Source organism: Gossypium hirsutum, chromosome A02 (assembly GCF_007990345.1).
Source record: "Gossypium hirsutum isolate 1008001.06 chromosome A02, Gossypium_hirsutum_v2.1, whole genome shotgun sequence".
In the NCBI taxonomy this organism is placed as follows: domain Eukaryota; kingdom Viridiplantae; phylum Streptophyta; class Magnoliopsida; order Malvales; family Malvaceae; genus Gossypium; species Gossypium hirsutum.
This window is the reverse complement of record NC_053425.1, coordinates 106,788,887-106,802,581: the sequence shown is the minus strand read 5'-3', so window position 1 is coordinate 106,802,581 and position 13,695 is coordinate 106,788,887. Positions and strand designations below refer to the sequence as shown.

At 30.3% G+C, this 13,695-nt stretch overlaps 1 protein-coding gene and 3 long non-coding RNA genes across 5 annotated transcripts; 3 read left to right on the top strand and 1 right to left on the bottom strand.

Moving 5' to 3' along the window:
• Nucleotides 1-2,212: 2,212 nt before the first annotated feature.
• Nucleotides 2,213-3,093, top strand: LOC121209689 (uncharacterized). The gene is made up of 2 exons (XR_005904778.1): nucleotides 2,213-2,474; nucleotides 2,796-3,093. It is a non-coding gene; the product is annotated as an uncharacterized lncRNA (long non-coding RNA).
• Nucleotides 3,094-4,253: 1,160 nt separating this feature from the next.
• LOC121209688 (UPF0496 protein At2g18630) lies at nucleotides 4,254-6,509 on the top strand. Its single transcript, XM_041080807.1, has 2 exons — nucleotides 4,254-4,393; nucleotides 4,618-6,509. The coding sequence occupies exon 2, from the start codon at nucleotides 5,287-5,289 to the stop codon at nucleotides 6,241-6,243; it is 957 nt and encodes a 318-aa protein (XP_040936741.1). The 5' UTR covers nucleotides 4,254-4,393; nucleotides 4,618-5,286; the 3' UTR covers nucleotides 6,244-6,509.
• A 5,453-nt stretch (nucleotides 6,510-11,962) lies between these two features.
• On the bottom strand, nucleotides 11,963-13,007 carry LOC121209686 (uncharacterized). Of its 2 annotated transcripts, XR_005904775.1 has the most exons (3): nucleotides 12,867-13,007; nucleotides 12,618-12,763; nucleotides 11,963-12,308 (listed from the first exon to the last, which is right to left on the bottom strand). It is a non-coding gene; the product is annotated as an uncharacterized lncRNA (long non-coding RNA). The 2 variants fall into 2 exon arrangements; XR_005904774.1 differs by having other exon boundaries at nucleotides 12,618-12,873.
• LOC121209687 (uncharacterized) lies at nucleotides 12,315-12,935 on the top strand. The gene is made up of 2 exons (XR_005904776.1): nucleotides 12,315-12,505; nucleotides 12,870-12,935. It is a non-coding gene; the product is annotated as an uncharacterized lncRNA (long non-coding RNA).
• Nucleotides 13,008-13,695: the final 688 nt, after the last annotated feature.

Below are 13,695 nucleotides of genomic sequence, written 5' to 3'. Positions count from 1 at the left end.
AAACCGTGTCTGTCGAAACCATTTTTTGAAAAACGGGGATCGACTTTAGTTTTGAAAACAAAAACGAACATGTGAGTCGCCACCGATCTTTATTAGGTGTGATCGAATTACCTAAAAATTTGGTCATTTTAATAAAATATTTTGATTTACTAAAACAACGATTTTGGTCTACGAAATTTGAGAAAACGGGTTTGGGAGTCGGTTACTACGAGGAAGGATTAGCACCCTAGTAACGCCCAAAATTGGTACCTAATTGATTAATTAATGTCTTAATGTCGAAGTTTAAAAAAACTCGAAAAGAATTTAGAATACGATCCTCTCTTTTTTATGTTGATTTTTACGAAGAATTTGCTTGAGTAAATAAAAACGGATGCTAAAGACCTTCTCGTTTCGAAACAATAAAATGCCACATCCAATACGTTAGGACACAATATTTTAAAACCTCGAGAATAAGCTTGTCTTTTAATTTTCAAAACTCATGCGTTTTAATTTCAGAAGGTTATTCGGTCATTTGGGTCCAACGAAGAAAACGAAACCCAGCACATTAGCGCATGATCCCTCGAATTTCCGAACACGGAATATTGCCTTGTTTTGAAATTTAGAAAACACGGACGAAATTTTAAAAGGATATTTGGTCGTTTTGTCAAAAAAATCGAAACCCAGCACATTAGGGCACGATTTTTCGAATTTCCAAAACACAAATATTGCCTTTATTTTTCAAAATTGTTTCTTGTATGAATTTGGATGAAATATTTAAAAATGATACACGTGTAATTGATCATGTTTTAAAGAAAATTTATTTGAAACATGAATGGTGTTATAATTGACGAATAATAGTAGTGTGACAAATTTGGCACAATAATAACGTAACATACATAATACAATATAATATATAACATTGATATCAATAAACTAACCAATTAATATGCATGGATAATAATAATAATGATAATGGAAACGGTAACGATAATCATCAACGAACAATAACAATAATAAAAATAATAACACTAATGATAAAACATGCACATGAAATGACAATACCGATTTTGAAATATAATAAAGATAAAGAAATGACTAAAATAAGGACAAAATAAATGTAAGGAAAATAGTTTATAAAAATATTGAAAGTAAAGAATCAAATCAAAAGATAAATGAAATTAAAGGCACAATTTGTAATAAGACATATGTAAAAAAATAATAATAATGTGACGATCATATATAATAATGGGAATGACAGTAATAATATCATAAGTGAAAGTCTAAATAATTTGATTTATAAAAGTATACAAAGAATGGGTAACAAGTAAATGAATGATTACATAACAATAATAATAATAATAATAATAATAAATATTTTAAAGTTCAAAATTATTTAAAAAGATATAAACAAAATGAATGATAAAACGGTAATAATAAGAATAAAATAAAATAAATATGTTAAAAATAATATTAAATTATTTAATATAATAATAATGACTTGTATGTAGAAAAGAAAATATAATAATGCTGATAATAATAGTAATACAATAGTAATAATAATAATAACAAGAGTAGAAATAAAATAATAATAATAATAATAATAATATCAATAATGAAACATGCGTATGGCAGAATAATGATATGAATTTAAAATATGAAATAAAAGTATAAAGAAACAAATAAATGAATAGACACATGCGTAAACAATTAAAATAATATACAATAATCTATAAGGGTGGAAATTAAACGAAAAAAGATTAAATCAAAGTAAAAATGAAATTTAAAGGCTAGAGTATAATAAAAATAACAAATAAGGACTGAATCGAAATCAAATGAGGCTAAAGGGGATAAATCGTAAAAAATAAAAATAGAAGAGGACCTAAATTGAACGCGCGAACAAAGAACAAGGATCAAATGGGAAATTATTCCCTAAATTCCCTTTTTTAAAACGCACCGTTTCAGGTGGTCAGATAGTCGAAGGACTAAAAAGAAACCAAACCAAAGTCGTAAGGCGAAATTAAAAAAGAAACAGGCTTAAATCAAAAACAGACGAAAAATGGAAGGACCAAATATGTAAATATTCCTTTTAGGGAAGGAAACACGCGGATCCTTTTGCGAAGCGGGTTGGGTTGCGGGTCATGACCATGGAACGACGTCGTTTTGAGGGCCATTGAAACAGCCTAAAACAACGCCGTTTTAATCATGCTATAAAATCCCAATTTTTTTTAAAAACACATTTCTTCATGCTTTCCAAAAAAAAAGAAAAGGGGGGGGGGAGAAATTCTCTCTGGGCGTCCCACCTCCGGCAATTGGACCACCGGCCGTCCGTCGCCGGCGACCGCCGTGCACGGCGGCCAGAGGTGTAAAAATGGCCCATTTTAATACTTCGGCTCTCCCCACCTCAGATCTGAGTCTCAAACGCCAAAAAAAACCCACGGCTGGTGAAAAAGAATGAGAAAACCAATCGGTTTCCTTCTCTCCGATCGCTCAAAAAGGTAAGAAATCGTACCCTCTATATATCTATATGTATACGTATTATATTTGATGCATGTAGGCTAAAAAACATGGAAATATACCTTCGAAAATGAATCTCTTTTTGCTATTTCAATTTTTGTATTTCAAATCTTTTTTTGTATTTTTTCTTCTCTACTTTTTATTCCCCAAAATCTCCCCTTTTACAATGATTTTGTCATGGCTTTATAGTCGAAATACATTGTTTCCCATCACTGTTTGCTACTGTTATCAGTTGTACAATTTGTTTACGTGTTGCGTTGCTTCTGTCTGTGTTTCTGCTTTGCTTCTGTTCGCTTTCGCAGGTTGCTAGGAGGTCAACGTGGTTGGTGCAAGGCCGAGCAGAGGAGGTCAGGCCTCAGGGCTAGACGCGGAGGTGCGCTTGAGGCACGTGGGGGAAAACGGCGCCTAGGGTTTCTGCTTCCCTCTTTTGGCTGAAAGTGTTTTAGTTTTTGGGCTATGGTTTAGCTTGTTGGGCTAGATTGGGTTTGTGAATTGGATAGTGCATTGGGTCCATGCTTGTAACTTGGGTATCGGGCCTGTAGCTGTTTTGTAATTTGGACCTTGTAATAATGGACCTTTGTTATTATTTTTTGGATTTTAGTTTTTGGTGATTTTGCTCGGGCCGGGCAAAATAGGCCTGTTACAGTGTCGATTTCGCGAGTCACATTCCAAACATGCGGAAAATGCAATTTTTAGGCTTTCAGGGCATTTTAAGACCTATAAATACCATATAGAAGAAGAGAATAGGGAGCCATCAGAGAGTATTGAAGAAAACAACGCGAAGAACTTCATTAAGCCGACTCTGAAGCAGATTCCCATCAAGATTGAAGACCTCCTTTTAATTTCTTTAAATTTTTTATAAGTTTCTTTATTTCTTGTGGTTATACTGTTTTTGAGATTTTTTTATCTGCAATTATGAACTAATTCTTTAGATACCTACAGGAGATAAACCCTATGATAAATTCTATTATTTGATTTCTATTTTACGCGATAAGTACTTGAACCTTATTCTCAGTTATGTGTGCTTATCTCTTATTTTAATATTTTCAGAATATTAATTAATGTTTAATGTGCTTAAATCAGAAGATCAGAAGAGGAAAAATCCCTGTTTAATAGTAGATCTGGCATAATTGAGTGAAGTTACATGCAATCCTAGAAACAGGATGACATAAATCTACTAGATTAGAGTCAAATCTAATAGGGGAATCTATAGATCGAGTTAATGCGATGATATGAGTTTTAATAAGAAATAAATTTCAATTAATCAACCTAGAGTTAGTTGCTCTTAGTCTCGAAAGGAATATCAACATAATTTAGGGATTTCTACGGATTAAGATATCAAGTAAATAAATCGTTTAAGTCAGATTCATAATGATAGATGAAGTCTAGGTGAATTCTTTCATGGGTATTGTTCGCTTCTTGGTTATTATTCAATTGTGTTCCTGATTTATTCTTTGCTGAGTTTTTTAATTGATTAATTTAGTAAATTTTAGTTTAAACCAATCACTCCAATTTGTCAATTAAATAATAGAAAAACGGTAATTACTAGTACTTTTAATCCGCGTGAATACGATATCTTTACTAACCATAACTATATTATTTATGGATAAGTGAACTTACCTTTATCATATTTTTAATTAATTTCATGACCATCAACAATGTACCAAAAAAATCAACTCTAAATTGTCCGCTACACTTTCCTTCAGTTTTCTTGCTCTTATCTCTTGCATGGACTTGATTCATTATAAAAGCAGCTCCCTTGTTGGCCATCATCAGCCGAAAGTGCAGGTTCTTTGAAGCCTATACATTTATAGAATCTCTCTAAGATTATATAAATACACCAAACGAAAAAAAAAAATCAACTGAAAGTTCCCTTTTTAGTCATCAGCTGAAAGTTCAGGTACTTTAAGGCTCATATATTTGCCCAATCTCTCAAAGATTTGATGTTTTTAGTTTCTATACTTGAAAACTATTTCTGGGTTTTTAACATCTTGCTTATTTTGTTCATTTGTTGAACTTCAAGAACGCATTGTATGGATTATTTAAGCATGTAAAACCAATATGCTTCTTGGTTTTTTGTTTTTTTAAGATTACTTCTTTATTAGTATTTGGATCTTTTATCAGTATCGATGGCACCATCTAGTTGTTCTGAACTGTCATTGGAAGTAGAACCGGGACCCGCTTCCCTGTCCGGATTCAAATTGAACTTGAATAGGGCCGATTATGGACATGGTTCAACTCTGCAAAATTGGGATGATACTATCCCGGACGGTAATGCAAAATTTTCTCTCTCTTATCACTTGCATTAACTCACTTCATTATAGAAAAGGTTCCCTTTTTGGTCATCAGCTGAAATTTCAGGTACTCTAAATCTCATACATTTATATAATCTCTCAAAGTTTTGATCCTAACTTGAAAACAATTTCTGGGTTTTTGAAGATGTTGCTTACTTCGTTCATTTGTTGAACCAATAACGTATTGTGTGCAGTTAGAGGTGGCTGGCATGGCATGGGCCTAAAATATAAAATTGCTATTTAAGCTTTTAAATTTTTTAAAAATTTTAAATTAATAAAAATAAAATTATACTTTAGTCCTCTTAAAATTATAAAAATTTGATTTAATCTTTTAAAAATTATAAAGATATATATTATAAAAAATTAATATTCCATTCGGCTCTTAAAAGATTGTTCTGTCTTCACCCTATTATTGAAGCATATAAAATCATTATGCTTCTTGTTTTTTCTTTTTTAAGATTGACTTCTTTGTGAGTAATTGGATCTATTATCAGTACCGATGGCATCATCTAGTAGTTCTGAACTGTCAGTGCGAATTGAAGTGCCACCGGATTCCCGATCCGAAGCTGAATCGAGCTGGAACAGGGTTGCTAGTGATACTGGTACTCTCCAGTATCGTACTGACCGTGTTATCAACTCTCTCCCGGCCGATTCGGACTTTAATTCTTTAGCTAAGGATTACTTTGACAACTCAAAAAATACTTTAGAGCTCTGTACTGCCACAAGGGATTGCCTCACACGTGCTCAAAACAATCACGAAATTATTCGGTTGGCGGTTAAGTGTTTCGATGAAGAAGTTGGGACCGACGAGAAGAAATCCGGTAAGACCTTGGAGGAACTGAAAAGGTTCAAAGCAGCCGAAGAGCCTTTCTTTGAGAAGTTACATGTACTAGCAGGCAGGGTCCATCTGCAACAAGAATCGTTGCAACGGAAGTGTAATGCTCGGAAGGGAACGCTTGAAAAGAAATTGGCATCACTGGAAACATGGAGGAGGGTGTCGTTGGCCCTTTTTGTTGTCGCTTTTTTTTCCGTGTTGATTTTTTCCGTGGTGGCGGCAACCAAGTCCGTAAAGCATGTCATAACAGCTTTGGGTAGTGCGTTGACGGTTGCTATAGTTCCGGTCGGGACATGGTGCAACGAGCGTTGGAAGCGAGACAAGGAAAAGGTGAAAAAGAAGCTGAAATTAACAACTATAACGGAGTTCTATGCTGCTCATACACTCATCATAAGGGTGCTTGTTGACCGATTGGAAGTTAAATTCAAGTCACTGTTGCACTCCGTTGATTCTGTGCTCACAGAAGGATATGCTTTGAAGGTCGCGATGGATAAAATCAAAAAAGATTTGAAAGATGTTACGGACACCATCCCGGATGTGCTTCGACGGGCGGATGACCTTGACCGTGAAACAATGATGGATTGGCAAGAGATTTTGAAGCGGATGATGGACACGCTGTAGCACATCTGTGGAATTATTTTAAATATTATTTGACATAAAAAATTTAGCGGATTTTTTTCAACCTTAGAAAAATAACCCATAATTCATTTATGTATTATTTTTTACAAGCTTTCAGAAAATTTGGTGGTTATGTCTTGAGGGATTTTATTTCGGGTTTCAGGGTTTAGTTTTATCACATCTTTTGTACCCTTCTTTTTTACCATTTTAGTAAAATTATCTTTCCCCGTGGTTTTTTATCCTCTTCGGAGGGATTTTTCCACGTAAAATATTTGTGTTCGATCTTTTCAATTTTTTTATTATTTTACTTGTTTGTTGTTTAATCAAGTTTCTCCCCCAACATCAATTGGAGAGCAAAGACAATCCACTGGGAACTCTAACATTGACATACCTCACCATATTTATGTCGTATAGGTTTTACATTTCTGTTTATGTGCATTTAAGTTTATGATTACATATATGATAAAATGCTTCTATGATTCTATGTGATTATATAGATTTGATCTTGTATGATATAATATTGATATTATTGTATTTAATGCTATACGGTAACATTTATGATATATATATATATAAAAGTGTATGATGCAAAGTTGCTATGTTTTTGGGTCGATTGAATCATTAGCTTATTATGAGACTGTAGAGGTTTCTTTAATAGAGACGAAGCATTGCAGAATAAAATAATGTATTGTAAGAAAGTGAAAAAGGAAATTTCTAGCTTATCTAATAGGTGTATAGTTCACCTCAATTTAGTGCTCGATCTTTTAATAATAAATCATTGTTACTAATTTATATGATATTTGCATTCAGTTTTGTGATTACACGTATGATATGATGCTTCTATTTTCCATTGTGATTTCATGTATGATATTTTTTGGAGTAAAATAATTAATGGGAAAAAAAGGAAAATTTTGGGAAAAAAAAAGAAAAAAAATCTAGAAATTTTATAATTATAAATTATTGAATTTTTTTCACTTAATTGGGTATTGAACTTTCAAAATGCATAAAATAGTCCTCAAACTTTTTCAAAAAAAGCAATTAAGTTCCTTCTCTTTTTTTTTTGGCACTCAATTGGGTACTTAAACTGTCAAAATATATCAAAAAAGCCATTTGACCGTTAAAATTAACTGTCCATAATTTTTTTAGTTAAAGCCACCCCGTGTCACACAGCGTGACATGTGACAAAAAAAAGGATAAAAATAAAAAACAATAAAAGTTATAAAAATTATTAAATTTTAATAAAAAATTATAAAAAATATTTTTAAATTTATTAAAAAATTAGAAAAAAATATAAAATGCATCAAAAATGCCCTTTAACCATTAACCATAAAAAAATTATAAAATTCATCAAAAATTATAATTTTTATAACTTTTATTGATTTTTATTTTTTATTCTTTTTTGCCACATGTCACACCATGATTGTGCCAAGGGGTGGCTTTAACTAAAAAAATTAGGGGCGGTTAGCTTTTACAGTCAATTGTTAAAGTTAACGGTCAAAGGGCATTTTTTTTATATATTTTGGTAGTTCAAGTACTCAATTGAGTGCAAAAAAAAATTGAGGCATAATTGCTTTTTCTTTTTAAGTTTAGGGACCTTTTTGATGTATTATGAAAGTTCAAGTATTCAATTGAGTGAAAAAGAAAAAAAGAGCTTTAAGTACTTTTTTTGAAAAAAATTGAGGACCCTTAAATCATTTTTTTTTACATTGTTTTATTTTTTATGTTTAGCTCTATTTAGATTTTGGGGCAGGTTTTTATTTTGGGGGTTTTATTTTATTTGGGTTCCTGTATGGGCCAGATTTTATAGATCGGGCAAATAAATATATAATTGGGATAATAAAGAGTTAATTGCACCAAACATCCCCAAACTATGACCCTCCTTCTAAATTAGTCTCCAAAGTTTAAAACATTCTAATTACATTCTCAAATTATCAATGTTATATAAATAAGGTACTTCTTTTACTAAAATCGTTAATTTAATTGTTAAATGATACATAAGATCTTATGTGGCATAATTTAAAATGAAATTTTTAAAGAAAAATAGATGTAAAAATCTTGATTTTGAGGTTTTCAAATCTTTTACATAAACTATCGTTCATTCTCTCTCTTCTTTGTTTGTTTTACTTTATTTTTAATTTTTAATTTTATATGGCAACATTTTACTTTTCTTAAAAATTTTCACTTTAAATTATGTCACACAAGAATTTACATGTCATTTAATGGTTCACTTAAAAATTTAATGGAAGGGTCTGAGTGATATAACATCGATAGTTTAGGGATGTAATTATAATATTTTTAAGTTTAGGCACCAATTTAAAATGATGTTCATAGTTTGGGGATATTTGATACAATCAACTTGCTAATAAATAAAACAATCTTGTTCCACTACTTTTTTGGTCAGTTCAACTAGTTCCAATTCTCGATACAATGACGTTTCTTAACGGTTTATTCAAAATATGATTTAATGTCTCTATTCAGATCAGTGTATCCGTCAGTTCTCGATTCAATTGATTGGACCAATCAATCTATGATTATAATCTAGTTCGTTTGATGCTTTATCAAAATCTATGATTATATACTAAATGATTGGTATATGAATGTGATTTTAAGTAAGGCATGTATGGCTTAGAAGACACAACCAATCAGTTCAACAATGCAGTGCACATCACACATGTTTTATAGACATGACTGAATAAAAGTGTTAAGAAATTCAGTGGCATATAATATTTTGCAATCACATTTACTTTCTCAATTTTCAAAAAAAAAAAAAAGAGACCAAATGTCTTCAATTAAGGGTGCATTAGGTATATATTCCCTGAAAACCTTGTTTTAAGCATTTTCAGGTTCCCCATATGCATAACATATACACTATCTATGTATGTATGCATGTATAATAATGTATTTGTTATGAGAGACAAGATATTAGAGTGTTAAAAATATTATAAAGGTTACTATATTATAAAAGTCAGATTATATTTTATTTATTCTATTAAAAATGAATAAATTAGTCTATGCACGTTAGTTTAAAGAGCAAATCGGTTCTTCTTGTTAAACATTTCATTCATTTGTACTGTTAAAACCTAGCGTGATTAATGGAATAATTAAACAATGACACGTGGTGTGCCATAGAATAACTAATTTTTAACTATGTATACGGAACTCTAGCAATGTCTTTACGTCGGTTTTACGTTCGGACTAACGAAATTTCACTTCTACTCATCAAGCGAGTGTATAGAAATTCGACCTTGTATAGTAATTGTTTTAGTTCACTTCATTTTATAAAAGTAAATGTGTTGAAGAGAGAATATGATATTTGCATTCAGTTTTGTGATTACATGTATGATATGATGCTCCTATTCTACATTCTGATTTCATGTATGAGTTTTTTTGGAGTAAAATAATTAATCGGAAAAAAGGAAAATTTTGGGAACAAAAAAAGAAAACAAAATCTATAAATTTTATAATTATAAATTATTGAATTTTTTTCACTTAATTGGGTATTGAACTTTTAAAATACATAAAAAATGGCCTCAAACTTAAAATAAAAAAAATTAAAAAAAAAAAGCAATTAAGCTCTTTTTTTTTTGCACTCAAATGAGTACTTAAACCGTCAAAATTTATCAAAAATGCCCTTTGACCGTTAAAATTAACTGTCCCTAATTTTTTTAGTTAAAGCCACTCCATGTCACGACATGTAACAAAAAAAGGATAAAAAAATTAAAAATTATTAAATTTTAATAAAAAAATTATAAAAATATTTAAAAATTAGAAGAAAAAATATTTATAAAATGTATCAAAAAGGCCCTTTAACTATTGACTGTTAAAGTTAATGACCCCAATTTTTTCCAATTAAAGCCATAATGTGTCGCAACATAGCATGACATGTGGCAAAAGGTGATAAAAATAAAAATTAATAAAAGTTATAGAAAAATTATAAAATACTTTTTTTGTTCTTTTGGTACAATATTTTTTATAATCTTTTTATAAATTTTATATTTCTTTATATTTTTTTAGAATTTTCTTATGACTTTATAATTTTTTTATATTTTATATTTTTTACGAATTTTATATAATTTTATAATTTTTATATTTTTATTAAAATTTAATAATTTTATAAATTTTATTTATTTTTATTTTTTATTCTTTTTTGTCACATGTCACACCATAGTTGTGCTACGGGGTGACTTTAACTGAAAAAATTAGGTGTGATTGACTTTTATAGTCAATTGTTAAAGTTAACGGTCAAAGGGCCTTTTTGCTACATTTTGGCAATTCAAGTGCCAATTGAGTGAAAAAAAAAAACACTAAGGTATAATTGCTTTTTTTAAAAGTTTGAGGACATTTTTTATGTATTATGAAATTTTAAGTATAGAATTGAGTGAAAAAGAAAAAGAGGAGACTTAACTACTTTTTCTGTAAAAGCTTGAGGGATTTTTATTCCCTTAAACCATTTTTTTTACATTGTTTTATTTTTTATATTGGGTTTTATTTAGATTTTGGGCCAAATTTTATTTATTTTTTTGGTTGGGTCCTATTTAGATTTTGGGGCAGGTTTTTATTTTGGGCGTTTTATTTTATTTGGGTTTACCAGTATGGACCCGATTTTATAGCTCGGGCAAATAAATATATTATTGGGATAATAATGAGTTAATTGCATCGAACATTCTCAAACTATGACCCTCCTTCTAAATTGGTCTTCAAAGTTTAAAATGTTCTAATTACATCTTTAAATTATCAATGTTATATAAATAAGGTACTTCTTTTACTAAACTCGTTAAGTTAATTGTTAAATGATAAATAAGATCTTATGTGGCATAATTTAAAATGAAATTTTTAAAGAAAAATAGATGTAAAAAATCTTGATTTTGAGGTTTTAGTTTTTAATTTTAAAATTTATATGGAAACATTTTACTTTTCTTTAAAATTATCACTGTAAATTATGTCACACAAGATTTTACATGTCATTTAGTGGTTAAATTAACAGTTTCAATAATGGAAGGGTCTGAATGATATAACATTGATAGTTTAGGGATGTAATTAGAATATTTTTAAGTTTAGGGACCAATTTAAAATGATGTTCATAGTTTGGGGATATTTGATACAATCAACTTGCTAATAAAAAAAACAATCTTGTTCCATCACTTTTTTTCGTCAGTTCAACTAGTTCCAATTCTCAATATAATAACGATTTACTCAGAATTTGATTTAATGTCTCTATTCAGATCAATGTATCCGTCAATTCTCGATTCAATTGATTGGACCAATCAATCTATGATTATAATCTAGTTGGTTTGATGCTTTCTCAAAATCTATGATTATATACTAAATGATTGGTATATGAATGTGATTTTAAGTAAGGCATGTATGGCTTAGAAGACACAACCAATCAGATCAACAATGTAGTGCACATCACACATGTTTTATAGACATGACTGAATAGAAGTGTTAAGAAATTCAGTGGCATATAATATTTTGCAATCACATTTACTTTCTCAATTTTCACAAAAAAAAAAAGACCAAATGTCTTCAATTAAGGGTGCATTAGGTATATATTCCCTGAAAACCTTGTTTTAAGCATTTTCAGTTTCCCCATATGCATAACATATACACTATCTATGTATGTATGCATGTATAATAATAATAATGTATGTGTTATGAGAGACAAGATATTAGTACACAATAATAAAAATCGAGAGTGTTAAAAATATTATAAAGGTTACTATATTAAAAGTTAGATTATATTGTAATAGGCCCATTTTTCCCGGGCTCATTTACAAAACACCTAACCCAATTAAACAAATACCCCAAAACCCTTTACATAAAATTAAAACCCAATTCTAATAAACTCATTTTCTAACCAAATACTCCAAAATTTTAGCCCCAATTACATAACAGATGCCCAAATTCTAAGTCCCCAAACCCAATAAGAATTAGCCCTAAAACTCGAGGCCCAATACACCCAAAATTCTCAGCAGCACTAGGAGCTTCTGGAATGTACCAGAATAGGCCAAAAATTGGAACTCCCACGAGTGATTCCTCGCGCGCACACCTCCACTGTACGGCCAAATCTGCACAAAGAATATACCAGAAGGGATTACTAACAGAATTTACAGCAAATGACAGCAGGAAAATGTAATTTTATTTTTTATTTACTCTGTAAATTTGGCTATAAAAAGCCATCGAATGTACCTATAGAGGGACGCTCACTGAATACACAATACGCATACAGAATCTAAAATTTTCAAAAACAAAGGATTTCCAAAAGGTGATCTTCTTTAGCTTTTTAATTGTTCCCTTCTTTTTATTTATTTTTCCAGCAGTTATCTTCATCATTTTTGCATGTGGAAACACAAAAGAAAAAAAGAGTTAGATTATACCTTTCGAAGCGGTTTTAGCCTCTGTTCACTTCGTTGAGAATAAAGTTGAAAGAGGAAGTTAAAGGTATTATTCATCAAGCCTCAAGATGGCACCAGTGAGGTCCCTAATATCTCTAAAACACCGAGATAAGGGCGAGGGTCTGAGGCTGTTGAATGTTTCGATTTTCAACATTTCCTTTTTTCTCTTGAACAAATAATTTGAGATTTAATATTTTTTTTTCTAAAAAAAAATAAAATAATTTGGCTTACCAGATTTTCCCCGAGTGGAGCCTTCGATGGTAAGATCTGGATATTGTTCATGCGTCATCGGCTACCAAATAAAATGGTGGTTCAATGGCTGCAAATATGAACTCAACATTTTGATTTTGGGGACTGCATATTAGGGTGAAGGAACGGCTGCATTTAGGGAAGGAAAAAGGGAAAAAAAAAAGGGGTTCTAAATAACTTATTGAAGAAACGGTGTCGTCTGCCAGCAAAGGGGGTCCGCGCATTGACCCAAAATATGAACCGGATATGCGCCATTTTGTATGCAAGGGAAATTTTGCGCGTTCAATCCTTTGCATTTGCATGCTTTGCTCTTCAAATTGGCTTACTGTTTTGATTGCATTCTCATTTAAATTCATGACGCAGTGAGGTGACTTAGACTTGGGAAGATTTGCAATATTAATCCCTGTATATTTAGGCATGTTATGCATTGATTTATTTTATGACCATTTTATTTACAAATTATCCATTTCATCTTGATGCATTTTTAATTGAATCTTATATTTGTATAATCAGTTGAGTTAGAATACATTTAATATGTGTATGCTTTAATCTATGTTAATAACTCTGTATGTTGCATTTGTATAATTATTTTTAGAATATTCTTTTGACATTGTGTATCCTATTTCTTTAAATATTTTTTTTTATGTATTGGTATGTTAATCATTGGTTTAAGTCTATAATAACTGTTATTTTGCATGTTGTAATATTTTTTTTTGTATTATTTTTTTTAATAAGTGTTGTTAATATATTTATATACATGAATTATATATTTCTTAATTTATGTTTAATTCGCAAGTCTTTATGTTTATAT